Below are 27,734 nucleotides of genomic sequence, written 5' to 3' on the forward strand. Positions count from 1 at the left end.
CTGCTTGTACTGCGCAGGCTCGGCCTCCGCCATATTAAAGGTAGTTGGAGCCTTAACGGTGGGATGTGGAGGGCAGAAAGTGTTTTTGCGTGGGTATAGGTACCTTAAATGAGATAAGTTTGTCGAAAGACTAAAAGGTAAGGCCGTCTGTTGTACAACTGAGCTAAAAGTCGTTCTGGAAGCTGGTTGAGAGGAAGATAAACATGGCATTCCAGTTTACTTCAAGATGACTCACTGCACATGCGTAAAAGCTAACGGGCTCGTGGTGGCTTGGCACTTAACTTGCAGATGGGCTTTTTCTATCGATGCGAGGAGGCAGTGGGTACTCCTTGATTGCTATTGTCATGCCTTTTTGGGCGTTGGTAAAAGTTAACATCTACATGTGTATAATGTGCCATTATTGATCTGAAAATATCCAGTACTCAGTTCTTATAATAGGTTACAGTTAAATCTTTGGCACTGCTGTGAATTATGTGCCATTACTGTTCTGAAAATGTCCAGTACTCAGTTTTTTATAATAGGTTACAGTTAAATATTTGGCACTCCTGTGAACCGCATTTGTCCCCAAAGCGTAATTAATCTCGGCAACTGGTTTGTTTTCTTCCTACAGTTAATACAATGTTTAATTATTTTTAAATTAGTTTACGTGTTTTAGGTTTTCTTTTTTCTCCATCTCATTCCTCCATCCATGCAAGATTTTAAGTTTCAAGACACAGGGAGCAGGTCTGCGGTCTGCGTTCCTTGTTTTATCTCCTAGCACCTAGCATAGGTGTTCAAAAAAATTTTTTTTTGCTTTCCTGAAAAGATAGCATCACAGGCCAGGCGCGGTGGCTCACGCCTGTAATCCCAGCACTTTGGGCAGCCGAGGCGGGCGGATCACTTGAGATCGAGAGTTCGAGACCAGCCTGGCCAACATGGTGAAATACCGTCTCTACTTAAAAAATACAAAAAAATTAGACAGGCGTGATGGTGTGCGCCTGTAGACCCAGCTACTCAGGAGGCTGAGGCAGGAGAATCATTTGAACCCAGGAGGCGGAAGTTGCAGTGATCCGAGATCGCGCCACTCCAGCCTGTGAGACAGAGCCAGTCTGAAAAAAAAAAGAGAAAAGGAAAGATAGCACCACAGCTGTTAACAACCTGGCCACTACGCACCTCTTCCAGCTTCATCTCTCTTTAGTCCCCCCTGAAACTTTTCGTTCTAGCAATGCAAATATCTTTACTTTGGCTTTGCATATGTGGTCAGCATTGCTTGAAATGCTCTTTCCTACATTTTCTGCCTGGGAACTCATATTAATCTTTAAAAATACAGTCCAGTGAGATCGACCACGAACTCTTTCTTGACAATCCAATGACCATTCCTTCCATGATGTCTCTTAAGTCTCTGTAGGTGCTTCTGTAACTGTTACAATGCGTTGTAATAATCAGTTAAGACAAAAACATTAGAATTATCGAATCCACACCACAGCTTGCTGTTTTGGCACTGACTTTCAGTTGAAGAAAATTTGCTTTAAAAGCATCTTACAAAGAAATTTAGGGTAAAATAGTACATTAATACCTACCCTTAGTTCCACTCTCCTGGGAAACTAGAGGTCTCTTTTCTAGTAGTAGCATATGGCCATATGCTATTGTATTGGGGTGAACTGAATAACATGTTGAAAATGGTAAGAAAAGCCCAGGACCCAAGGTTGACGACACTCCTGGGCTAGGAGTAACTCCCTGAGAGGTATGCCAACATTTTTCCTCTCACTACCTCCCCATTTTTCTTTCCAGGCTCTGACACTGTTCCCAAGCTGGCTGGTGCATGGGAGGTTGGAGAGGCTGAAGTACATTTAGCCTGAGAAGTGGCCCCCACAGTTTAATAGCCCCTGGGCACAGCGGGAGAACGAGTTGTCCAAGTCCCCTGCCAGGGTGCTGGCGAACCGAGAGAGCAGCGGGCAGCTACGCGGCCTCCGGGACAGCAGGGGGTGCTGTCTTGCCGCGCGGCCGCCTGCAGTGGGGGCGGGGCCGCACCCGGCGGTGGGCGAAGGGCGGGCGGAGGGCTGGGCCTGAGGGGCGGAGCCCAGGCCCGGAGGTTTTTCATCTTGTTCCCGCGCCAGGTGGCCGCTGCTACCTCCTCGGTCCGCGACGGTCCTCTACAGCACTGTTCGTCTCCCCGTCTCAGGGAGCCCGCTCCCCTGAGTAAGAGTCAGCCAGCCGCGGATGGGGAGCGTGAGCTGCGGGGTGTCGTGCGGCATGGTGTGGGTTGAGAGTGGAGAGTCCTGGGGCTGCATTCGCGGCCCCGGAGCGGGGGTAGGGGCAGGGGCTCCCTCGGGGCGTAGGTCTTGAGGCAACTAGGCCGGCGACGTGCCGGAGTTATAGGCTTTGGAGTCTGGGAGTGGAAGGGGGGGTATTTCTTGTCGGCAGGGGGTCTCGTGGCTGCTGGGCGCGGTGGGGGAGGTGCCCGAGTTACGAGTGTGGAGAGTTGGGGTCTCGCGGCCGTCAGGCCGGCACCGTTGACTGAGTTATGAGGGTTGGGGGGCGGGAGTTCCTGTGAGCAGGGGTCTCGCAGCTGCCGGGTTCGGGGAGGTGCCCTAGTTACACGGTCCGGATTCCTGGGCCACCGTGGTCGCTGCCGCCCGCGGTGTTGTTGATAGCTGGTTGCCTGACGACGCACTGACGCTTCCTAGTCAGCCACCTCCAGGGCCTGAGGGCGAGCGGTGCCTTGGTTCCCTTGCGCCTTCCCTCCCGAACTGCGAGGCCTCCCCTGCTCCGTCAGGCCTCCCCGGGCGCCTTTCTAGCCCCTCGGTGCTTGTTATTGTTAACGTGGGAGCGCTCGTGCGCACTGCTTTGCTAGTAAAACTTATTTAATCTTCACTGTAGCTCGGTATTGTTGTTACCGTATTTTCCACCGTGATTGCCCGACTGCTTGAGCTTGAACCTCTTGTTTCTAACTGCCTTGATTTTAGGAATCTTATGTGGGACTTGAATCCAGTTGTCAGTACATGTTATTAATGTAACTCATCTTTTGAGAGAGGCTAACTCTCAAGATTGTAGGATTAAGACGCTTAGCTAGGATTTCGGGGAAGACTTAATTCTGAAGTAAACCACCACCTGTTTCCAAACACCATGGAAAATGCAGAGGCCTAAAAGCAACCAATAGGAATTTGTAAAATGCTAATTTAGGCCTTTTACAAGTTCTTTAGGCTCTATTCTCTGTGAAAGAATGACTTGTCATGTTGACAAGCTGCATGGAAGCTACTGAGGTATTTTCTCCATATCATTCTCCCTAGGAGGTTGCTAGCTTTCTGGTGATTAAATATCTGCTGAAATGCTCCACAAGGATAAATTTTTTTGTTTGTTTGTTTGTTTTGTTTTTGGAGACAGGGTCTCGCTCTGTTGTACAGGCTAGAGTGCAGTGCACCATCTGGACTCACTGCAACCTCCTGCTTCGACGTTCAAGCAGTTCTCCTGCCTCAGCCTCCTGAGTAGCTGGAACTACAAGTGCGCGCCACCACGCCCAGCTAATTTTTGTACTTTTAGTAGAGAAGGGGTTTCACCTTGTTGGCCAGGCTGGTCTCGACCTTCTGACCTCAAGTGATCCGTTTGCCTAGGCTTCCCAAAAGTGCTGGGATTACGGCCCTGAGCCACATGCCCGGCCAAGTTTGGGTCTTCTGCCAGATGGCCTTCTGGGAGGCAGTGGGTGCGTTTAGACAGAGTAAATTGAAACAGGCCACTTTCGGTACAGTTTTTCTCAAATGAAGCTTTCAGACAAATATGATTTAACTGTTACACATTTGAGCAGATTTCAGATTATCCTTTTAACATCATTCTGACTTAGGTTGTGATGTACTTTTCTGAGTGGCAGGCAAGGATGTTTGAGCAAGTTGTTTCAGCAATTTGGCATAACCCTAAGGCTAATTTATGTTATTGCCCTTTATCACCATTAAGGGTGTATTATTAGTAGCTGCTGAAAGACTTCAACATGGTTTTATATATTTATTCACTCTCTCTTTGTATCCTGTCTCCCAGCCTCCCTCTCTTTCCCCCAGCAACAGTATTTACATCTTAGCAATATTAGGGAAATTTGTCAAAATTTGGGCAAATTTTGGCAACTTCCATGGGAGGAAGTTGCTCATGTGGGTGCCATCTGCCAGGAGAAAGATGGAGAACCTTTCATTCGGTAGACGGATCTCTGGATGGACGAGAAGTGAGAAACATTGTCCTGGTCACTCTGTCCCTCCCTGTCTTCTAAAGCTCTTTCACTGGCTCCTCCCCCCCCCCCCACAAGTTATCACACTTTGACACCTGTTCTAGGTCCTGTTCCCCTACTCTAGGGTCTCTTTTTCCAGACAAAACTTCTCCCACAGCCTTAAGGATTATTTTATACACTGCTAGATCTTTATTTCCAGCCTGGGTTCTATTCTGAGTTCTAGACATTTTCAGATTGTTTTCTTCATATCTCCAGTGCATCCATTATAGATATCTCACATTCAGCTCCTAAACCCCTGTCAGCCGCTGTGGCAGGGGGCATTATCTTGTCCAAATTTGAGGACAAGGATCATGTTTATATATATACATATATACACATATATACATACATATACATATACATGTATACTTATATACACTATATACTTATATATACATATATACACATATATACATACACAAGTACATATATACACACATATATACATATATACACATATTTGTTGTTTTGGTTTTTTTTTTTTGTTTGTTTTTTGTTTTTTGAGACAGAGTCTCACTCTGTCACCCATGCTGGAGTTCAGTGGTGTTATCTTGGCTCACTGCAACCTCTGCTTCCCATTTTCAAGCAATGGTTCAGCCTCCTGCTACGCACAGCTAATTTTTTATATTTTTAGTAAAGATGGGGTTTTGTCATGTTGGCCAGCCTGGTCTCAGACTCCTGACCTCAAGCCATCTGCTTGTCTTGACCTCCCAAAGTGCTGGGATTACAGGCATGAGCCACCGTGCCCGGCCACATTTTATAGTTTTGATCACGCCAGCCTCTAGCACAATGTCTTGCTTTAGGAGGGGACATGCTTGTCATTTTCCATTTCTCATGATCCCATAGTGGGGAGGAAATTTGTACTCCAGTCCTTGAGAGGGAAAAGGATAGGAGCAACATTTTCCCATCTTTTTGTGACTGATGAATTTGGGAGAAGGAATTGGGCAAACTCAGTTCTTACTGGGTTCTGTTTATTGGATTTGACTAGACTTAGCAGAATGAGTATGCTCTGGTCTGCTTATATTTATATGATAAGCATAAAGAGCCAAAGGTTAAGATTTAGAGATGTTGGTATAGATTATGATAACCAAGTATCAATTATTGATAATTTAAATCTCAGCATACTTTACGTTTGCAGGCTCTGTTTTTTTGTTTGTTTGTTTTGTTTTTTGAGACAGAGTCTCCCTCTGTCACTTAGGCTAGAGTGCAGTGGCACGATCTCGGCTCACTGCAAGCTCTGCCTCTCGGGTTCACTCCATTCTCCTGCCTCAGCCTCCTGAGTAGTTGGGACTACAGGTGTCTGCCACCAAGCCTGGCTAATTTTTTTGTATTTTTAGTAGAGATGGGTTTCACCGTGTTAGCCAGGATGGTCCTGATCTCCTGACCTGGTGATCCGACAGCCTCAGCCTCCCAAAGCGCTGGGATTATAGGCGTGAGCCACCACGCCCGGCGACAGGCTCTGTTTTTAAGAGGTAAATCTTCATATATGCAAAGACTATAAGGATACAACAATAAACAATAAAAGAATTGATCTTTTTTTTTTTTTTTTGACACTGAGTATTGCTCTATCATCCAGGCTGTAGTACAGTGGTGTGATCTGGGCTCATTACAACCTCTGCTTCCTGGGTTCAAGCCATTCTCCTGCCTCAGCCTCCTGATTAGCTGGGACTACAGAGGTGTGCCACCATGCTTGGCTAATTTTTGTATTTTTAGTGGAGATGGGTTTTGCTGTGTTAGCCAGACAGGTCTCAAACTCCTGACCTCGGGTGTTCCATTCCCCTTGGCCTCCCAAAGTGCTGGGATCACAGGCATGGGCCACCACGCCTGGCCTGATCTGTTGATTTCCTAGTGTTAGGTTCTCTGTCATACTTTTTATATGCATTATTTTGCTTTTTCTTCATAATATACTAGAATAAATGATATTTCCATTTTATAGATTAGGCATAGAGCAGTTAAGGAACATACTTGAGGTCATTCACGTTGAGATCAATAAGTGATGGAAATATATTTCAAACCCAGTTATTTCAATTAAACTGTTTTCCTGAGAACTGTTTATCATCTACATTCTATGTACACAGCTACTGGGGAAATAATACTTGGCCATGATGTCTTGAAAAAAGTTGTGAGTGACTTTATATTGTAGAGTGTCAGAGATATAAATAATCTTATTTAGGTTTCTTTCAGCTGATTTATTTTTGGCAACTTAATCCTTAAATTACAAACTTTCTTACTCTATGTTGTACATATGCCATATTTATTAACCCAGTCTCTGTGATTCACCAAGTAATTCTTGAATAATTGTGTAGCTGAAATATGTTTTATGTAAGTTATCACATGCTTTTAGGAGTGAGAAAAAGAAAAATGGCTGTGACATCTGACATCTAGAAACTGGTATTGCTAGAAACTAGCCTGGCATTCACAGTAACTTTGTGTTTTTCTGTTGAAGATAAACTATTGTACAGAATGTCAACATCAGATAAGGCCACTCTGTGTCTATGATGGATCAAGACAAAAACATTCCATCATTGTGTCCAAACACAGACAAATGTTGTCCAAGACACAAGATACCAAACATTCCCTTTCTCAGCTGATGTGAATGTCTACTGCTTGTTTACCAGTTACAGCATTAACCTCCCCCTATATTTTAGATTTATTGAGTGATACCATCATAGAATTAACCCCACTTCCAACAGTGTTCAATCCTGAGCAAAACTCCACTTCCTTAAATTAAGCCTTCTCCCAAATCACCCAACACATATAAGTCTTTTCCAATACCCTCTTACCACAATACCACAGGGTTCCCCATGGTGTGTGTTCTCCGTGCATTCCTTAATGCAATGAGTAGTAAATCCAACTTAACTGTAGTAGGTTTCCTGGTGGTCTTTGACTGGAGATCATTACCAGGAGAAGACTCATTAGTGTCTTTGACTCTTTAATATTAAAGTCATTATAATCTAATTGGATTAGATATAGGACAAAATTAGAAGTGATTAGAAATGTACTTATATCTTGGATAAATCTTACGTTTCAGTTATGGCATATGCTATATTTACTATGGTTGTTTAAAAGTATGTTTTATTATTGGTACTTTTTGTACTTTTGATTACTGTAAGTTAAAATCAGTTCTATAATTTATAATGTTAAATAATTACAGTAAAGATAAATATAAGCATCTATAAATTCAAAAGGGAGATCTTTCAAAGCCTGGTTAGACCAACATGTAAATGAGCATGTTAATAATTGTTAATAGGTTGTATGGAAACCTTAGTTCCATGTGAAGGTGGCATGTTACTGCTTTTTTTTCTTTTTAGATAAATGACATTTCTTTTTCTTTTTTTTTTTTTTAAGACGGAGTCTCACTCTGTTGCCCAGACTGGAGTGGAGTGGCATGCTCTCGGCTCACTGCAACCTCCATCTACCTGGTTCAAGCAATTCTCCTGCCTCAGTGTGCCCTAGTAGCTGCGATTACAGGTTCACACCACCATGCCTGGCTAATTTTTGTATTTTTAGTAGAGACGGGGTTTCGTCATGTTGGCCAGGCTGGTCTCGAACTCCTGACCTCAGGTGATCCACCTGCCTCAGCCTCCCAAAGTGTTGGAATTACAAGCGTGAGCCACTGCCCCCAGCCTAGATAAATGACATTTCTGTTTAAATTCTGTGCAAAATTCTATAGCAAAATATATGCATTATATCATCATTTTATTCTTTTTAAGACATAGAATATTTAGGAAGATTAGAGGATTTTAGGGATTGATTTTTTTCAACATGATAACTTGTTTGCTGTTGAGTTGTTCAGAATTATTAGGATTTAGGAAATCTTTGTTTCAGAAAGATTTAGGAAGAATCTTTTGTGACTATTAGCAAATTAAAAATGGCTGAAATAGGCCAGGCATGGTGGCTCATGCCTGTAATTCCAGCACTTTGGGAGGCCGAGGCAGGCAGATCATGAGGTCAGGAGATAGAGACCATCCTGGCTAACACAGTGAAACCCTGTCTCTACTAATAATACAAAAAAATTAGCTGGGCATGGTGGCGGGCACCTGTAGTCTCAGCTACTCGGGAGGCTGAGGCAGGAGAATGGCGTGAACCCAGGAGGTGGAGCTTGCAGTGAGCCGAGATTGCACCACTGCACTCCAGCCTAGGTGACAGAGCGAGACTCCGTCTGAAAAAAAAAAAAAAATGCTGAAATAAGCTGAGTGTGGTGGCTGGCAGTTACAATCCCAGTGATTCTGGTGGCCAAGGTGGGAGGATCACTTGAGCTTAGGAGTTCAAAGTTACAGTGAACTATGATCGTGCCACTGCATACCAGCCTGGGCAGCAGAGCGAGACCTCATCTCTAAAAAACAAAAAACAACAAAAGAAATTGGCCAGAATGTATCAACTTTTGTTGATTTGAAATATATTTTGCTAAAACTATATATGTAAATATATATATTTTTTATTTTTAATTTTATTTTTGAGATGGGGTCTTGCTTTGTTGCCCGGGCTGGAGTACCGTGGCATGCTCATAAGCTCACTGTAGCCTTGATCTCCTGGGCTCAAGTGATCCAGTCCTCCTGCCTCAGCTTCCCCAGTAGCTGGGACGACAGGATGCACCACCATGCCTGACTAATTCTTTTTATTTTTATTTTTAGTAGAGACGAGATCTTACTATGTTTCCCACGCTGGTCTTGACCTCCTGTGCTCAAGTGATCCCACCTTGGCCTCTCAAAGTGCTGGGATTACAAGTGTGAGCCACCAAGCCCAGCCTAAAGCTGTGTTTTAAAATCGATGTTTCGTTTAGTAGTAAATAATAGCATGAAGTTTACATTAGGTACTGTTTACCAACCGGTACTGTAGGTACTGTTGGTATGTAGGTACAGTAGGTATATACTGTAGGTATGTAGGTACTGTTTACCAACATATTCTTTTAGGTAAAGCCTGCTTTTCTACAATTATGTGTGTGTGTGTGTGTATATATATATATTTTACAAATTATTATTGTCCCAAACATTAAGTTCAGTGGATGCTTTTTTTCTTTAACTTGCTTGCGTTTGATATTGTTCACTAGTTCTATTTTGTATCTCTCCTCTTTTCCTCAATTAATTATGCTGATTGGGTTTGTTTCATGTCCCTGTTTTAATTATTATTTAATTATTACTTCTTTTTTTTTTTTTCCCAGCTTCAGTTCTTCTGTCACTCTCTCAAGTGAACATTGGCTGTTGTTTAGTTCTGGGTCATCTCTCCTTTTCCCTGCCTGTGCTCATTTACTGCGGCTTCAACTGTTATCTTTAAAATACATAGTTAATGTAGTTCATTTTCTTGAATTTGAATCTTAAATTTCTAATCATCTACTGGAAATTTCCAGTAGCACATCTTACTGGCTCCAACTTTTTAACATATGTAAACCAAACCTTTCTAAATCTTCCAACTTGCTCTGACTTCCTTCTGTCCAAGGTTCTATCCACATTTAGCTTCCAGGCCTTAAAACGTTGATCATCAGTGGCTTCTTTTTTTTCTATGTACCGAATTAGATGCTAACTTTCATGGGACTTTGGAAGATGTGTTTGGAAAAAAATTCTAGGTTAAATGAAGAAAGATTAGTCCTTTCAAAAAATGGTGCTGGAATACTCTATTCATATGCAAACAAGTTGAGTCTTGACCCTTACAGATTTGCAAAAATTAACTTTGAATGGATCATAGACTTAAATGTAAGAGAAAAAACTAAAAACTTCTAAAAGGAAACATAAAAGAAAATATTTGTGATCTTGGTTTAGGCAAAGATTTTTTTTTAGCTGGGCACGGTGGCTCACGCCTGTAATCCCAGCACTTTGGGAGGCCGGGACAGGCGGATCACGAGATCAGGAGATCGAGATCATCCTGGCTAACATGGTGAAACCCCATCTCTACTAAAAATACAAAAAAATTAGCCTGGCGTGGTGGCCCGCGCCTGTAGTCCCAGCTACTCAGGAGGCGGAGGCAGGAGAATTGCTTGAACCCGAGAGGCGGAGGCTGCAGTGAGCCAAGATTGCCTTACTGTACTCCAGCCTGGGCAACAGAGCAGAACTCCGTCTCAAAAAAAAAAAAAATTTTTTTTTAGATAGGACACAAAAAGTACAAACAATAAATTAAAAAACTGATGAAAAAATTGTTAAATTGGACTTGATAAAAATTAAAAACTTTCGGCCGGGCGCGGTGGCTCAAGCCTGTAATCCCAGCACTTTGGGAGGCCGAGACGGGCGGATCACAAGGTCAGGAGATCGAGACCATCCTGGCTAATACAGTAAAACCCCGTCTCTACTGAAAAATACAAAAAACTAGCCGGGCGAGGTGGCAGGCGCCTGTAGTCCCAGCTGCTTGGGAGGCTGAGGCAGGAGAATGGCGTAAACCCGGGAGGCGGAGCTTGCACTGAGCTGAGATCCGGCCACTGCACTCCAGCCTGGGCGCCAGAGCGACTCCATCTCAAAAAAAAAAAAAAAAAAAAATTAAAAACTTTCGGCCGGGCGCAGTGGCTCAAGCCTGTAATCCCAGCACTTTGGGAGGCCGAGGCGGGTGGATCACGAGGTCAGGAAATTAAGACTATCCTGGCTAACATGGTGAAACCTCGTCTCTACTAAAAATACAAAAAATTAGCCGGAAGTGGTGGCGGGTGCCTGTAGTCCCAGCTACTCGGAGGCTGAGGCGGGAGAATGGCGTGAACCCCGAAGGCGGAGCTTGCAGTGAGCTGAGATCCGGCCACTGCACTCCAGCCTGGGCGACGCAGCGAGACTCCGTCTCAAAAAAAAAAAAAAAAAAAAAATTAAAAACTTTCACTGTTAAAAAATATCAAGAAAACTTACAAAGCACAAATTGACAGAAAATATTTTTACAAAGCAAGTTTTGTAAAATATTGCTTTGTAAAAATAAAGCAAGTTTAATAAAGGACTTTTATCAAGTATATATAAAGAAATCTTACAATTTAATGGTAATAAAACAACCTGCTGGGCTTCGTGGCTCATGCCTATAGTCCACTTTAGGAGGCTGACGCAGGAGTATCACTTGAGTCCAGGAATTGAATGGGTAACATTGAGCTGTGATTATGCCACTCCAGCCTGGGCAACATAGTGAGATCCTGTGTCTGCAATAAACAAACAAATGAAAAAACTAGCTGGGGATGGTGGTGCTTGCCTATAGTCCTAGCTGTTCAGGAGGCTGAGGTGGAAGGATTGCTTGAGCCCAGGAATTCAAGGCAGAAGGTACACAATGATGGCAACACTGCACTCCAGCCTGGGAAACAACGTGAGAGCCTGTCTCAAAAAAAAAAAGAAAAGAAAAGAAAAGAAAGAAAAGCTAATTTTAACAAAAGGGCAAATCTGAGTAAATACTTTCCCAATGATTATATGTATGGTAAATAAATAGATGAAAAGATGCTCAACATCATAGTTCTCAGAGAAATGCAGATTAAAACCTCACAGAGATGCCACTAAATACACAATAGAATGACTAAGATAAAAATGACTGAAAATATCACACCTTGGCAAGAATGTGTAGAAATTGCAATTGTCATTACAACCCACATACATTCTTATACATTGGAATGTAATATGGTACTTTATACTTTGAGGAACAGTTTAGCAGTTCAGAAATTAGACAGCATCTTGACCATATGATCAAAAATAACATCACTAACGAGGGGCAGGTAAATATCATGTGCCTTCTCTTTGTGACACCTTGAAATTTCACCTAATGTATCTGGTGAGAATGCATAATCTAAATTTAGTCATGAAGAAACATCAGGCACACCCCAGATAAGGGATGTTCTATTGAAAAGGATGTTCTATTACACAGGATTCTTTTACCTGTGTAAATTGGTAAAAGACAAAAAGATGGTAGAGATAGATATTCCAAATTAAATAAGGCAAAAGAGATACAACAGGGAAATGTAGTCAATACTTAACTTAGATGGGGTCCTGAATTAGAGAAAAATAGGCTCTAAAGGCTGCTATTGAGTCAGTTGAGAAAAGTGGAATATGGACAATAGATTAAAAAATCAGTGTTACGAAAGTTGATAATTATGTTGAGGTTATTTAAGAAAATAACCCAATTCTTAAGACACACACACTGAAGAGCTTAGGGGCAAAGGGCTATGATATATGTACTTTATTCTCTGAATAATTTTAGAAAAAATTGTGTGTATGGAGAGAATGACCTTGTGTGCACAAGCAAAGGATGAAGCAAGTGGAGCAAAATCTTAATAGGGAATTAATAAAGAATCTTTGTGTGTTCTTGGTATTATTACTGTAACTTCTCTGTAAGTCAGAAATTATCTCCCAATAGTTAAAAAAAACTTTTTATTTTATTTATTTATTTAATTTTAAAGTGCTTTGGCTTAAGGATTTAAAGAGCTTTTTGTTTGCTTGCCTTTGTTTTTTGCTGGGGAGGGGGTGTATATGGAGGGTGGTGGTAGTTTTTCATTTTCTTTTTATTTCAGATATTTTAAAGTATACTGTAGGCTTTTTGGGGAAGTTGGGAGAGGCAGTAGGCAGGCATATTTATGATCAATCTTAAGTTTGAATTTCTCAATTTGATAAGTGAGATTGAAAACTAAATGTGGGCTAAGTCTACATGTTGATAATTAGGCTAAAAATACTGTGATACAGATATGCTCATTGAAATTTTTTAAAAAGAATCTGCAAAATGGCTGATAATTTGGATGAATTTATCGAAGAGCGAAAAGCCAAATTGGCCAAAGACAAAGCAGAGTTGGAAAGTGATCCACCTTACATGGAAATGAAGGTAAACTTAATAATTTACTTTGAACATGTTTTATTATAATTGTCTATGGAGATTACTCCTGTGTAAATGCAAAACATCCTATTCTATGAGTGAGAATCTTCTGTTTCGTACTGTGCTGTCATTCTGGGAGCCTAACTCCAGACAAGATTGCAGTAATTTTGAATGCAGTTTTTATTTTGTGGTGGTTTATATCTCACAGTGTTTCTCTTATCTCTTGTTGAAGAATTATTTGGTATATAAAATGATTATGAGACCAGTTCCATTACAACGAACTTCCGCAACATAAACAGAATAGTTGTAAAAGCAAGTTCTTATGGTCTGTGTGAAAAAATCCGATTTAATTAGTTTAAAAAGTTTTTTTGAAATCTGCAAAAGTGAGTTTATTAATTTATTTCGTACTATTTGTATTTCTTAATATAAATTTCTTAAAATAATTGCTTTTTTTTTTGAGATAGAGTCTCGCTCTGTTGGCCAGGCTGGACTGTAGTGATGTGATCTCAGCTCACCACAACCTCCGCCTCCCAGGCTCAACTGATTCTTCTGCCTCAGCCTCATGAGTAGCTGGGACTATAGGTGCCCGCCACTATGCCTGGCTAATTTTTGTATTTTTAGTAGAGTTGGGGTTTCCCTATGTTGGCCAGGCTGGTCTTGAAGTCCTGACCTCGAGATCCACCCACCTCGGCCTCCCAAAATGCTAAGATTACAGGCATGAGCCACTGCACCCAGCCTAAAATAATTGTTTCTTTTTTTTTTTTTTTTTTTTTTTTTTTGTTGAGACGGAGTCTTGCTCTGTCGCCCAGGCTGGAGTGCAGTGGCCGGATCTCAGCTCACTGCAAGCTCTGCCTCCCGGGTTTACGCCATTCTCCTGCCTCAGCCTCCCGAGTAGCTGGGACTACAGGCGCCCGCCACCTCGCCCGGCTAGTTTTTTTTTGTATTTTTAGTAGAGACGGGGTTTCACTGGGTTCGCCAGGATGGTCTCGATCTCCTGACCTCATGATCCGCCCGTCTCGGCCTCCCAAAGTGCTGGGATTACAGGCTTGAGCCACCGCGCCCGGCCAATAATTGTTTCTTAAAGCAATGTCTGAAAGGCTTTCTTAAAGCTTTCATTGTTTAGGTGAAACTGATTTATCCATTTAGCAAATACTTACTGAAATTGTGTTAGGTACTATGCTAAGCTCTGAGAATACAATACTGATTAGAGTGTTGTGGCACCTTCTCAGGGCTCAGTGTGTGTAATAAGATACAGCATGTAGTTTAATCTGTGCCATATGGTTCATCATAATGACAGTCAACCATATATATTGGTTTGTTCAAGATGATCCTAGTTTACCTGTTGTCCAGTGTTTTTTTCTGGTTTAGCATTTGTCCTGGACAAAGGTATCTTGGCTGAGATGACAAATACTATAGATGCCCTAATTACAATTTTACTTACATGGCTAACATTTATTGAGTACTAGCTATGGACAAGGCATATTCTTAAGAGGTTATATTTCACAGTAATCTATGAGGTAAGTGCTGTTATTATAATTTTCCAGATGAGTAAACTGAGGCAAGTTAAGTAATGAGACTAGCAGTAGAGTTGGTGGAACTAGGCTTTGATCCCTGGCAGCCTGGCTCTAGTGCTTGTCCTCGGAACCAACATAATAGGTTGCCTTTCTTCCGTAATAACCTGTCATGTACCAGGAATGCCAAGGACTTTATATGTGTCATTTTATTTAATCATAATATCCCTGTTAAGTAGGTGAAATTTTTTTGTTTTATGGATTAAGAAAGTGAAGCTCACAGGAGTTAAGTAATTTGTCCAGGTCCACACAGTGGTGGATTCAGGAGTAGAACCTTTATGCAGCTCCAGAGTCTATCTGTTAACCACTCTCCAGTATTTAGGACCAGCTTATGGCTTTGGAGTTACATAATTTGGAGTACATAGCTTTAAAGACAGTTTTGTTATAATTTCTAATATTAATTTGTACATAAATAATTTTAAGTCTTAGTTCAAGTATCACCTGCTCAGTGAGGCCTTGTAGTCCCTCCCCCACCATTTCTGGGCCTCCTTAATCTGTTTTCTTTTCCCATAACCCCTTGCTGCCACTGTCTACATATCACGTAATCTAATCCTGAGTTAATTATGTGTCCCCCCAATAGTTTATAAGCTTCATGATGGCAGAAATTCTTGTATTTTTTAAAACTCATATACTTTCAATGCTTGACAAAATGTTTGGCACTTAATGGGAACTCAGTAAATATTTGTTGGTAAGTGAGTGAGTTAAATATTAGAATATCTGTTATAAAATCAAAATACCTTTGGTTAATTCTTCAAACCTTACACTTAGTTTCTTCTATGATGTACTGTGTAATTTCATCAAGCTGTTTAATTAAAATTTGAGGTGGGTTGTATATTTAATTTTTTTTTTTCCCTTTGCTTTTGTAAACTTTATGTCTCTTTCAGGGCAAGTTGTCAGAGAAGCTTTCTGAAAACAGTAAGATACTGATCTCTATGGCTAAGGAAAACATACCACCAAATAGTCAACAGACCAGGGGTTCCTTAGGTATGTCATTAGATGTGCTAAACTTATTTTAAGATGTTCTTAGTGGGCTCTTCTGAAAGAGGTTTGTCTTGTCAGAAAAAAAGATTTATTTGGAATCCTAGTAATTTTTCTTTCTGGAATCTTATATAAGTCAATATGGTCTACATATGAAATAGAACTCATACTGAAAACTTTGTACTTGTTTTATGTGATACTGCATTAGTTATGATTTGTGGAACTTATAGAAGTAGGTGTGTATAACATAACTTAAAAATTGAAAACTTTGAAAGGAATTTGCATGTGTGTGTATGTGTGTGTGAGGGAGAGAGAGAAGAGGAACTTTTATTTGTTGACTGAAAATGGTGAACTTGCTTATTTAAAAATTAAAGAAATGTGCTTAAAGGGTACAAAATGCTGTTTCGTGAAAGACTATTTTAATTATTATTATTATTATTTTTTTTTTTTTGAGGCGGAGTCTCGCTCTGTCGCCCAGGCTGGAGTGCAGTGGCCAGATCTCAGCTCACTGCAAGCTCCGCCTCCCGGGTTTACGCAATTCTCCTGCCTCAGCTTCCCGAGTAGCTGGGACTACAGGCGCCCGCCACCTTGCCCGGCTAGTTTTTGTATTTTTAGTAGAGACGGCGTTTCACCGTGTTAGCCAGGATGGTCTTGATCTCCTGACCTCGTGATCCGCCCGTCTCAGCCTCCCAAAGTGCTGGGATTACAGGCTTGAGCCACCGCGCCCGGCCAAGACTATTTTAATTATTGATGATCATGTTGGAGTTGTAAAGAAGTTAATACTGTAGCCATACTAATGCTTTGATTATGGTATGGTATGAAAATATTTGGAAACTTTTTACCACATTTTGGCTTGTTGGTAGGTATACATTTTAAAAAAAGAAAATGTATGAATATGTAAAAATTTTTGTTTATTTATTAAATACAGGGTCTCTCTCACCCAGGCTGGAGTGCAGTGGCATGATCATGGTTCAGTGTTACCTTGAACTCCTGGGTTCAAGCAATCCTCCTGCCTCAGCCTCCCGAAGTACTACGATTATAGGCCTGAGCCACTGTGCCCAGTCTGTATGTATATATATATACACATATATATATATATTTTTTTTCCCCCCAAGGCTGAGTCTGGCCCTGTTGCCCAGGCTGGAGTGCAGTGGCACGATCTCGGCTCACTGTGACCTCCACCTCCTCCCAGGTTCAGGCGATTCTCCTGTCCTAGCCTCTCAAGTAGCTGAGATTACAGGCGCGTGCCACCACACTCAGCTAATTTTTTATATTTTTGGTAGAGACAGGGTTTCGCCATGTTGGCCAGGCTGGTCTCGAACTCCTGACCTCAGGTGATCTGCCCACCCGCCTCAGCCTCCCAAAGTGCTGGGGTTACAGGTGTGAGCCACTGTGCCCGATCTGTATGAATATTTTTAATGTGCATTTTGTGATTTATTGATAATGACAAACTTTTTCACAAAAAGAAAGTCAACTATGATAAGTTCATTTGGATAAAGCATTGCTCTCAAATGGACAGCTTTTCATGGCTGTAGGTATACGCCTAAATTGTTTTTGTGTGCCAGTGGATACAAGGGAATGCCAGCCAAGAAACTGAATAGTTAGTAAGCTTTGTCTCTCAATTGGACAAATAGCTCAAAGTGAGTGCCCTACTTCTAATATCAGATATACAGATAACTTTCCATTTTGAATCTGTTACAAATTATATAACATGAATGAACTAAAGCATTATATATTGGTAAAAAGTTTTAATCTCTAAGGCTCACAATTTTTTTTCTGTGAAATAAGTTTGATTATCTTCCAGCCCTATATTTTTATGAATCTAAATTTTAATTATTCCAAGAGATAATTTTTTAAAAGTTTAATAGTAGGTTATCTCAAGCACTAAGGTTGCTAAGGTTCGACAGAATCCCTTTTAAATTCTAGGGTTATACCTTGCTTTGGATTGGGCTGTGGCACCTTTATGACCTGTCAGGAGCTAAACTTTGTTTCCTTATGACATCTATCTCAAAAAGTCATTATGGGTGAAAGTTAAATACATGAAAAGATGGCTGGCACATAATTGGTACGCAATAAATATTTCTTTTTCTCCTTTACGTCTTTTTTTTTTTTTTTTTTAAGACAGGGTCTTAATCTGTCACCCAGGCTGGAGTGCAGTGGCATAATCTTGGCTCACTGCAACCTGCACTTTCCAGGCTTAAGTGATTCATCCTCCCTCCTCAGCCTCCAAGTAGCTGAGACTACAGGTGAGCACTACCATGCCGGCTGATTTTTTTATATATACATATATTTTCTGTAGAGGTGGTGTTTCGCTGTGTTGCCCAGGCTGGTCTCGAACTCCCTAGCTCAAGCCATCCGCCTGCCTCGGCCTCCCAAAGTTGTGGAATTACAGGTGTGAGCCACTTGTGCCTGGCCTTCCATCTTTTTAAAAGTAGTTTTTCGGTCTGGGCACCGTGGCTCATGTAATCCCAACACTTTGGGAGGCCAAGGCCAGCAGATCATTTGGGGTCAGGAGTTCAAGACCAGCCTGGCCAACATGGTGAAACCCCGTCTCTACTAAAAGTACAAAAAAATTAGCCCAGCATGGTGGCGCAAGCCTATAATCCTAGCTACTTGGGAGGCCGAGGTGGGAGGATCACTTGAACCTAGGAGGTGGAGGTTGCTGTGAGCCAAGATTGTGCCCCTGCATTCCAGCCTGGGCGACAGAGAGACTCCATCTCAATTTAAAAAAAAAAAAATGTAGGTTTTTGAATTGTCTTAGGAATTATTCTTTGATCATTACATTCACATATGATGGAGAGCTAAAAGTATAACTAAAAGATGGTGACCTCTGCCTTTTCATTAATTGGTGTTATTTGGGCCTCTGACCTAGGCCGACTTCTCATCTTATATACTCCCTGAGTGTCCATATCCGCTCACAGGCCTTTATTTACTATTAGTGTGTTCATGACTTCTGAATCTTTATCCCAGTCCTAGGTTCTATTGCGAACTTGACCCATGTGTCTGATTTTCTATTGGACATCTGTACTTGTATGGTCATGTATGGCATGGGCTCAAAATCAAAATTTGCAAAAGTAACTTATACTCTTGTCAAACTTTCAGGTGCTCCCTATCTCACTGAGCTGGCTGCCTAGTCATCCTTGATTCCTGTCTTCTCCTGTCTCCTGTATCAAGCAGTTACACAAGTCTAGTTGATTCTGATGCATAAATCTCAAATAAGGTCACTCGGCTGTAATCCCACTGACTTTTATGCAGGCCTCTGTTGTCTGTAAGCTTTTTGTAAAAGCTTCCTAGTGTTTTTGGTGGTTGTTTTGTTTTATAGTCTAGCCCCCTCTACCAAATCTCTGTATGTTTTTTATATATTTGCATAAAACAAATCTGATCATATTAGTCTCTGCTTCAAACTCTTTGATGACTTCTTTTTTTCTTATATGATAAATGTTCCATCTTATTCCTTCTGCTAGATTGGGTTGGTCCATCCTGTCATGTGCTTCTAGAGGATTGGTTTTCATTTTGAAGAGTAGTTTTGAACTGATTCAGCTTCTCTTTTGTACCACAGTGACATGCTAACTTGCCTCCCATTGTATTTCCACTGCCTAGCACAGTGTGCAGCACTTACTGCTTGGAAAAGATGTTTTAAACCAACGAATTAATGTCCCCATTGCAAAAATAAAACCAATTCTCTTCAGTGTGTTGACTTTAATTTTCATGGAATGCTGCTTCCATTGCCATCTGAAGCCACAATTAATACTTTTTGATGCACATGGAATTTTATTAAAGAACAATATATAATTTGACTAATTTTATACCGCATAAGCATTTAGTTACTGACTTCCTGCTTGATTAATTGTGGCTTTAAAATTCAGTCAAATACATAGTTTCTCACACTGGGAAAAATGTAAAATTATTTGGCAACTAAGGGTTTTCCCTTAAGTGGTGTCGTTTAGGAATTAAACAGGTCTAATGTAGGTCAAATTTGGAAATGAGGTATTGACTTAAAGCACTGTAATATCATAGTTTGAATAAATAATTAAGCATTATGTAGTAATCAGTGATATATAAACTGGACATACTCATTTTATCCAATGAAAACAATCTTTGATAGCTCATAGTACAACTATCATACAACACTATGATTTTATAAATTCTTTTCTGTTAGGTACTGATGATATTCATGGTTAATTCCATGTGACTCTTTCTACCACCATTTATACCTTTCATAAAAGGATTCAAGGTAGCATTGCAGTGACTTGGACCAGACTTCACAGGTTAAGGGCATAGGCCTCCACAAGACTGCCTTCACTTTAGACTCCAGTTGCAAATTCAAGGTCACCAGGACACCCTCAGGTCTGACCATCTGGCTATAAATTTGGGGGTTTCCCCTATCCCCTCAAGTTCAGTAATTCATAAGAATGACTCACAGAACTCAAGAAAGTGCTATACTTAATGGTCACAGTTTTATAGCATAAATATACAAATCAGAACTAGCCAAAGGGAGAGACAAATAGGGTAAGGTCTGGGAGGGTCCAAACATGAAGTATCTGTTAGTCTCAGGGAGACATTACCCTCCTGGCACATCAGTATGTGACAGGATACAGCATATTGCCAACCAGCCTCACCTGAGCCTGAGTGTCCAGAGTTTTTGCTGGATTTTCCTTATGTAGGAATGATTGGTTGAATCATTGCTCCTTGGCTTGATCTCTAGCCCTGCTACATTCATTCCCCTTAGGCCTGGCTGATGTCACATGGCACAAATGCCCAACCCTCAAATCACATGGTTGGTTTTTCTGGCATGACCAGCTCCCATTTTTGTCATCTCTGTAGTGTAAACTCTCTGGGGGTTCACAATGATTGACTTTGTTAGTATAAATTGTTAGGTGTGGTCCAGGGTACCCACTGTGAATAATAAAGACGTTCCCATCATCTGGTAAATTTTAAGGTCAAACCCACTAGGGGCTCACAATGATTTACCTTGTTAGTGTAAACTATTAGGTGTGGTCCAAGGTGCCCACCTTGAATAATAAAGACATTCCCATTGTGTGGAAAATTTTAAAGATTTAGAGGTTGCTTCCCAGGAAATAGAGGCAAAGGCCATTCAATTTTTTTTCTTTTTTCTTTTCCAAGCCAAGAGAAAGTAATAGTCCAGTTTTTTTATTACATATAGGATGTACATGATTTAGTTCATATAAGCTAATGAAACAATGTCTTTAATAAGGAGTTTGTCAGAATAACTCAGATACTAGTAATATTAAGAGAAAGTCACCTAAAAGTGATCTGTAAAAGATCTTTTATCTCCCTAAACTGTTTTTAGGCATAATATTTGTATTTATTTCATTAAAAGAAATTCTTACTAACTTACTGTTTAACAACCATTACTGTTATTAACAATAATCAATATTGTTGAGAAATACTTACATTAATCTTTTAAATGGTCCCATTAATCTTTTTAAAATGATACAAATTTGTGAAGGTCCTAAAACATATAGTTCCCCCCACCACCCAGTTTTTTTAAGGGAGAGGATCTTGCTCTCATCCAGGCTGGTGTGCAGTGGCACCATAATAGCTTACTGTAGCTTAAAACTCCTGGGCTCTAGGGATCTTCCTACCTCAGCCTCTCGACTAGCTAGGACTACAGGCTTAGGCCACCATGCCCGACTAATTTTTAAATTTTTTGTAGAGAGAGAGTCTTGCTATGTTGCCCAGGCTTGTTTTGAACTCTTGGATTCAAACGATCCTCCCTTTTCTGGCTCCTAAGTAGTTGAGACTTAGTAGTTGAGTATAGGTTTGTGCCAGTGCATCTGTCTAATTGTAGTTTTAATTATTTGTTTTGAGACGGAGTCTCGCTCTGTTGCCCAGGCTGAAGTGCAGTGGTGCTGTCTCGGCTCACTGCAACCTCTGCCTCCTGGGTTCAAGTGATTCTCCTGCCTCAGCCTCTTGAGTAGCTGGGATTACAGGTGCCTGCCACCACACCCAGCTACTTTTTTTGTGCTTTTCATAGAGACGGGGTTTCACTATCTTGGTCAGGCTGGTCTCGAACTCCTTACCTCAAGTAGTCCACCCACTTCGGCCTCCCAAGGTGCTGGGATTACAGGCGTGACCCACAGCACCCAGGCTTATAGTTTTAATTATCAGTCCTCTTTGTCTTAGGTTTATCCTGTTGTAAACTAAATCACAGATACTCTTCTACAGTTTTTATTCATTTTGTATGAGTCAAATGGGTCCTTGTAGTAATACCTTTATAGCTGTAATTTAAGAATGCAGTGTCTCCCCAATTAGTCACATCTCCTTGTAAGTCACCCATTATGTAAAGGCCTATTATTATGTCCTATAATTTGTCTTTCAATTATTTTTACGTAATGCTTTTTCATGGTAGTATAGTAATGAAAAGAAAGTAAAAGTTCCATGGTAATTTGTTTCATAGAGTAATTATGATGAATGCTCTGTTAGAAGGTAAGTTAATTTTAAAGAAGTTATATACTTTAGTCTTAAGTATTTTATGTAAGCCACAACTGCTATAGAAACCAAATACTTCTAATTACTATAGTTCTGAAGTATAATGTTAACTATCTTAGGGTCATTGATGTTATACTTGATGAAGTGACATCACTTCAAATGACCCTAAAATGACACGAATGCTTTACTTGCTATTGGATCCACCAGAAGACAACAGCCCAATAAGTAAGCCTCACCATGTTCCTTAGCTCATTAAGTCAATTGAGATGTTATTGTTAATGCATGGTTTAAAAGAATAGGATATTTACATTGTTCTATACAGTTCCTAATTTTATATCTGTGACTTAGCGCTAACGCCATAAAATGGTATGATGACAAAAATAAGAATTAAAAAGTTAGTGTTTTCTGTTGACTATAAACATTAAATTAATAAAGTTATAAATAACTCAGAAGGGATTATATATTGTTACTTGTCTTAAGATAATTTTACAATACTATTTGAATTAATAGTGAAAAACAAATACTCTTAGTAAATAAAACTTTAACTTAATATGAATAATAGGCTGGGCGCAGTGGCTGATGCCTATAATCCCAGCACTTTGAGAGGCCGAGGTGGGCGGATCATGAGGTCAGAGTTTGAGACCAGCCTGGCCAATATGGTGAAACCCTGTCTCCACTAAAAATACGGAAATTAGCCAGGGGTGGCAGGTGCCTGTAATTCCAGCTACTTGAGAGGCTGAAGCAGGAGAATCACTTGAACCCGGGAGGCGGAGGTTGCAGTGAGCCAAGATTGCGCCACCGCACGCCAACCTAGGCAACAGAGCGAGACTTCGTCTAAAAATATATATATATGTATACATGAGTAATAATTTAAATGAAAATGAAGTATGTTTTTCTTTCCATTCTTCCACATAAACCCACCAAGTAGAATTGAAAAACAGCAGTAAAAGCCACCTTAAACATCTGCTTTTTGTAAATTTGTAAATTGCTTGTTCCTGGATGGGAAGGCAGTGTGTTGGCATCATCCTGGCAGCATTGTTGTCTTTTTCTCCTTGGCACAATAGAACATCCATTGTGACCCTGTGTGACTAGTGATATGTAACTTTGGTAACTACCTCTCTCTGTGCAGTCAGACCGCTAACAGGAGAAATGGAATATTAAGTATAGTATATTGTTTCCCCTCACCTTTTCTCATTTCTTTCTCTGGCTCAGGCACTCATGCATATATTCATTTGCAGATTTATTCAGTGAACATTTTCTTGGGTTAAAGTTATGTGCCAGCATTATAAAATTGAATAGCGCATGGACCTTGCCTTCATAGATTTTATTGTTTAGTTTTATATATGATGTTCCATTCTGAACATGAGAATCGAAACTTTCTCTCCTTAGGCTTAAATTCTGTATCTTTAAAAAAAGGTTTAGATTCCTTCAAGAGGAAACAGTTCCTTTCTAGGATGATTTAAAATTCCCAGCATGTGGAATGCTTTAGTTTCATTTGGAAGAGAGTTAGAAGCATGTGTAAGAGGTGTCCCTAAGGAATCCTCTGTTATACCCTCTATCATCAAGGAGTTAAATAGGCCAGAAATGTTTATCAAGAGAATTCCAGTGTTGATAGCGGTAGGTGGATTTTAGTATTCTGTAAGAATCCATAAACATCCACTTATGTTTATATTACGCTGGCCTTTTCCCTGCCTGAAATGTTTCAGTGATGTAGTAAAGCAGTGATACGACACATTCTTGAAAAGTTCCCATTATTCAGCTACATTGTGAGAAATAAGGCACAAATGGTGATTTTTTTATATCAGTTTATAAGCTACAGTCAAATTTTATTTCATCTGTAGTGCTCATAGCTGAATCTTTAAGGAAAGTTTTGGCTGGGTGTGGTGGCTCATGCCTATGGTCTTGGCTACTCAGGAGGCTGAGATGGAAGGATTGCTTGAGGCCAGGAGGTTGAGGCTGCATTGTGCCATGATCACGCCACTGCACTCAAGCCTGGGTGACAGAGCAAGACCCTGTCTCAAAAAAAAAAAAAAAAAAAAAGGACAAGTTTTATTTTGTTTAGAAATGATAATTTTTAATACTATAGTATTATGTGTATAGTAGGACTCAAAAAGGAATGAAGCTTCAGAAATCTAAATATTCATCTAATGTCTATGCTTCTTGACATAGTGTTTTATTATTGAAGATTTGAAAAGTATATAATTTGATTTTTGATAGCTTTCTTGAGATACAATTTATATACCATAACATATACCTATTTAAAGTCTACAATTCAATGGTTTTTAGTATATTTACAAGCTGTACAGTCATCATCATCATCATCCCTAAATGTAATTTGATTTTTAAATTTTGTGTAAGGAAATACTACTCAAATTCGAAGTTTTTCTTCAAAAATTAACATGCATTTACGGAGTTTCTGTTTGGGATGATGAAAAAATTCTGGAAATGGATAGTGGTGATGATTGTACAATATTGTGAATGTACTTAATGCCACTGGATTGTATGTTTGAAATGATTAAAATGGTAGGTTTTATATTATATATATTTTACCACAATAGAAATTAATATCCATTTTTATGAAATCAGAAGTGGTTTAACTTCAGAAGTTTTTAGGAATTTGATCCTATCTGAATGCTATTTGATAGAAAACTAAAAAAAAAAAAGAAATGTCATTCTAAGCAACACATGGCCCTAATAATATTTTCTCAGAAACATGTTATATTAACGATATTCTTGTATGCTAAGAAAATCATGTTACTGGTTTTCTTAGACTGAAAATGATGCATTAAAATTGTTGTTGGTATTTATTTTTATAGAAATTAGTATATAATTAAGTGAAGAAGTAAAGATAATTAGCTTTTCTTTAATTTTGCTGTTCTTGAGAAAGCAAGATGCCAAACAATGCTAGACTACTTATCTTAATGGGGGAAAAAGTAAATGTAATGCACACATGCATATAAATATGTATATGATAATATCAAAGTATCTGTTTATAGATGCATTAAAAAATTCTCTGCATGGAGACAAGAAATAACAATGTTTGTTGTTCTGGACAGGAGAACAGGGTGACTAGAGCTCATGGATGAGAATGATCTTTTTGATAATATTTTTGATTATGTGAATGTATTATCTATTGAGACATTTTAGTAAAAAACTTACCCTAATCCTAGTCTGAGAATCAGCATAATTGTGTTCCTTCTTACTGTGCTTTGTTACAGGAAGTAGAACTTTGAGACTGGTTTGAAAATGAATTATACTAAGAAGTTGTTTTTTTTCTAGGAATTGATTATGGATTAAGTTTACCACTTGGGGACGACTATGAACGGAAGAAACATAAATTAAAAGAAGAATTGCGGCAAGATTACAGACGTTATCTTACTCAGGTAACGAGTTCTATTAATGAGTTGGGTTTAATGTTTCAGAATTCAGCTCCTAAATTTGTTTTCATAAGGTATGAGTCATATGTGTTAATGTTTAGGTTTTCAGTAGTACTAGCAAAGTAGTATTATAGTCAAAGTTAAGTGGCATATATGACATTGATAGAGAAAAAATATTGCTGAGAACTGGCGCCATAGAATAATACAGACTTTTGACCTTTTGACTAAGGCAGTGGATTCTAATTTTAAGTGAGATCGTTAATTATGGTTTTTCATGTTTTCTGTAAAGTTGTCTTGGTTTGAAGTAGTTCAATCATGGTTTGCCACTCTTCTACACCCGCCAACTATGTATTAAAATGACATGTGGAGTTCTAGTTGCTAATTGTTTTCCTATGAGCCAAGCTTATAAAATTACATTTAATTATTTAGCCACTAAAGCTTTTGTTTTATGATCTCATGTTTTACTTAGTAGAACTCTTTAGTATTTTTGTTAAATTATATAATGGCCGACGTAAAGGTTTATTGTAAGTTTTAAATTTAGGTTATAAAATTATTATAAACAATCATGATGTTTGTTGTGATCTCAAGATATTCTTTAATTTTTTACTGCTTTATGTTTGTTCCAAATGTACAAACTGTCTCTTATTTATTCTGATTTACACACGGAGAGAATGAACTTTGACTGAATACACTTTGTCAATGGTTTGTTTCCCTTGACTTTAGGGCATTACACAAGGGAAAAGAAAGGTAGGGTTGTCTGCAAAATGTCCTCCTTCAGTTTTTTCTTTCTCTCTCTTTTTTTTTTTATGATCTAGTAGCTTGCAATTGTTTGCATTTATAAGATTCAAACCAATTAGGAAAACGGGTTCATTTGTGATTTTGAGATGTTTGAATGGCACCACTTTGTATTCTTGCTTTTAGCAGATGACAGCGTACACATTATAATTTTCTGTTAATATAGTCATTACTTTTGATTCCTGCTTTGCGTTTGTATTTATTGCTTTCTTATGCGTTCTTTATGAATATTCTGCAGTTAAGTCTGTTTTCAGCATGCAATTTTTCGTTTCTCAAATTGTGCTAATCACAGTAAGATTAATAGAGTAGTAGAATATTCAAGATATTTGAACTACATGTTATCAGAATTTGGATTACTCTGTTTTTGCACCAAAATCTTTAAATTACATTTGTCCATTTATGTTGGAAAACAAAGGGAAACAGTTTATGGTTTTACAAAACTGGTTTTAAAAAGAATCTCACGAATTCACCATTCAACTAACGTATTTTAAACACTTATTATGAAGATGTATCAGGTATGCATCCTGTCTTCAAGAGGCTTAGAATGTAGTTATAGAGATAGCATTCATACAATTCATAGAGTGGTAACTACAGGAAGGATATAATGATCGAGAGAGTCCTCATAGTGGGAATTTCTATTTTGTGAGGCAATCTAGATTTGGATGATCTAGAGAGAGAATCGAAGCGAGAAAGTTTTCCAGATGGAGAGCATAGAGTAAAGGGGGACCTAGAGGGTAGACTTTAGCTTTGTATGAATGAGGCATATTAACTTTACCAGCCTGACTGGGTCAGAGTATCATTCTTTTTGAGAGTAGTAAGAAATAACGATGTGTATAGGATAGGATCAAATTAGAAGGCAGTGGATTTTTAACTGGTTATATGTGATAGGCAGTGATAAGCATCATACTTTCTTAAGTAGCCTGTGAAGAGCATGGTAACTGTGTTTTAGGACAGTTAGTTCTGCATGTAGAGACTGTCATCTTACTGTCTTAAATTGCTGCTCAACTTGTTAACTGATTTCCTTGCGCTAATTTTCACTCCAGGATAAAAATTCAAATTCCTTAGCATTGCACATGTCTTTCATGTTCCAGCCTGACTCCCTGGGCTTATACCTCATTATCTTCCCCTTCGCTACGTCTTCTTATTGGGTGGAGTTTTCTTCTGGTATCAGATATCTACTGTTTTCTCTTGTAGGTTTTGCATTACTCCCTAGGTAAGATTTTTTAAAAAGGTAGTGGTGGGGGACTTAAGAAGAAATTGCCTTCATGAAAGTACAAATCTTTAAATTCAAAGGGATGTGAAGGAGTTTTTTTAGATTTTTTTATTTGTTTGTGTGTTTTTTTTTTTTTTTGAGGCAGAGTTTTGCTCTGTCACCCAGGCTGGAGTGCAGTGGTACGATCTTGGCTCACTGCAATCTCCATCTCCCGAGTTCAAGCGATTCTTCTGCCTCAGCTTCCTGAGTAGCTGGGACTACAGGCATTCACCACCACGCCCGGCTAATTTTTTCGTGTTTTTAGTAGAGCTGGGGTTTCACCTTATTGGCCAGTCTGGCCTCAAACTCCTGACCTTGTAATCTGCCCACTTCAG

General features: G+C 39.5%; 1 protein-coding gene across 24 annotated transcripts in view; it reads left to right on the forward strand.

Annotated features, from left to right (window-relative positions):
- Positions 1–47: 47 nt before the first annotated feature.
- The window catches only part of CSPP1 (centrosome and spindle pole associated protein 1), a 135,166-nt gene continuing 107,479 nt past the window's right edge, over positions 48–27,734 (forward strand). For 11 of the 24 annotated variants that reach the window (XR_004435163.1, XM_033202257.1, XM_033202271.1 and 8 more), the window contains exons 1-5: positions 2,039–2,178; positions 12,874–12,982; positions 15,429–15,528; positions 25,255–25,358; positions 26,076–26,099. Coding sequence is in view for 20 of the 24 variants with exons in the window: in XM_033202257.1 (XP_033058148.1) it covers positions 12,884–12,982; positions 15,429–15,528; positions 25,255–25,358; positions 26,076–26,099 (327 nt within the window). In the remaining 4 variants the exon portion in view is untranslated. Of the gene's footprint in view, positions 138–2,038; positions 2,179–5,585; positions 5,701–12,873; positions 12,983–15,428; positions 15,529–17,726; positions 17,769–25,254; positions 25,359–26,075; positions 26,100–27,734 lie in introns of those variants that run through there. The other 13 variants (XM_033202258.1, XM_033202276.1, XM_033202263.1 and 10 more) reach the window with 8 other exon arrangements.

This window comes from Trachypithecus francoisi, unplaced genomic scaffold (genome assembly GCF_009764315.1).
Source record: "Trachypithecus francoisi isolate TF-2019V2 unplaced genomic scaffold, Tfra_2.0 Lachesis_group7, whole genome shotgun sequence".
Classification (NCBI taxonomy): domain Eukaryota; kingdom Metazoa; phylum Chordata; class Mammalia; order Primates; family Cercopithecidae; genus Trachypithecus; species Trachypithecus francoisi.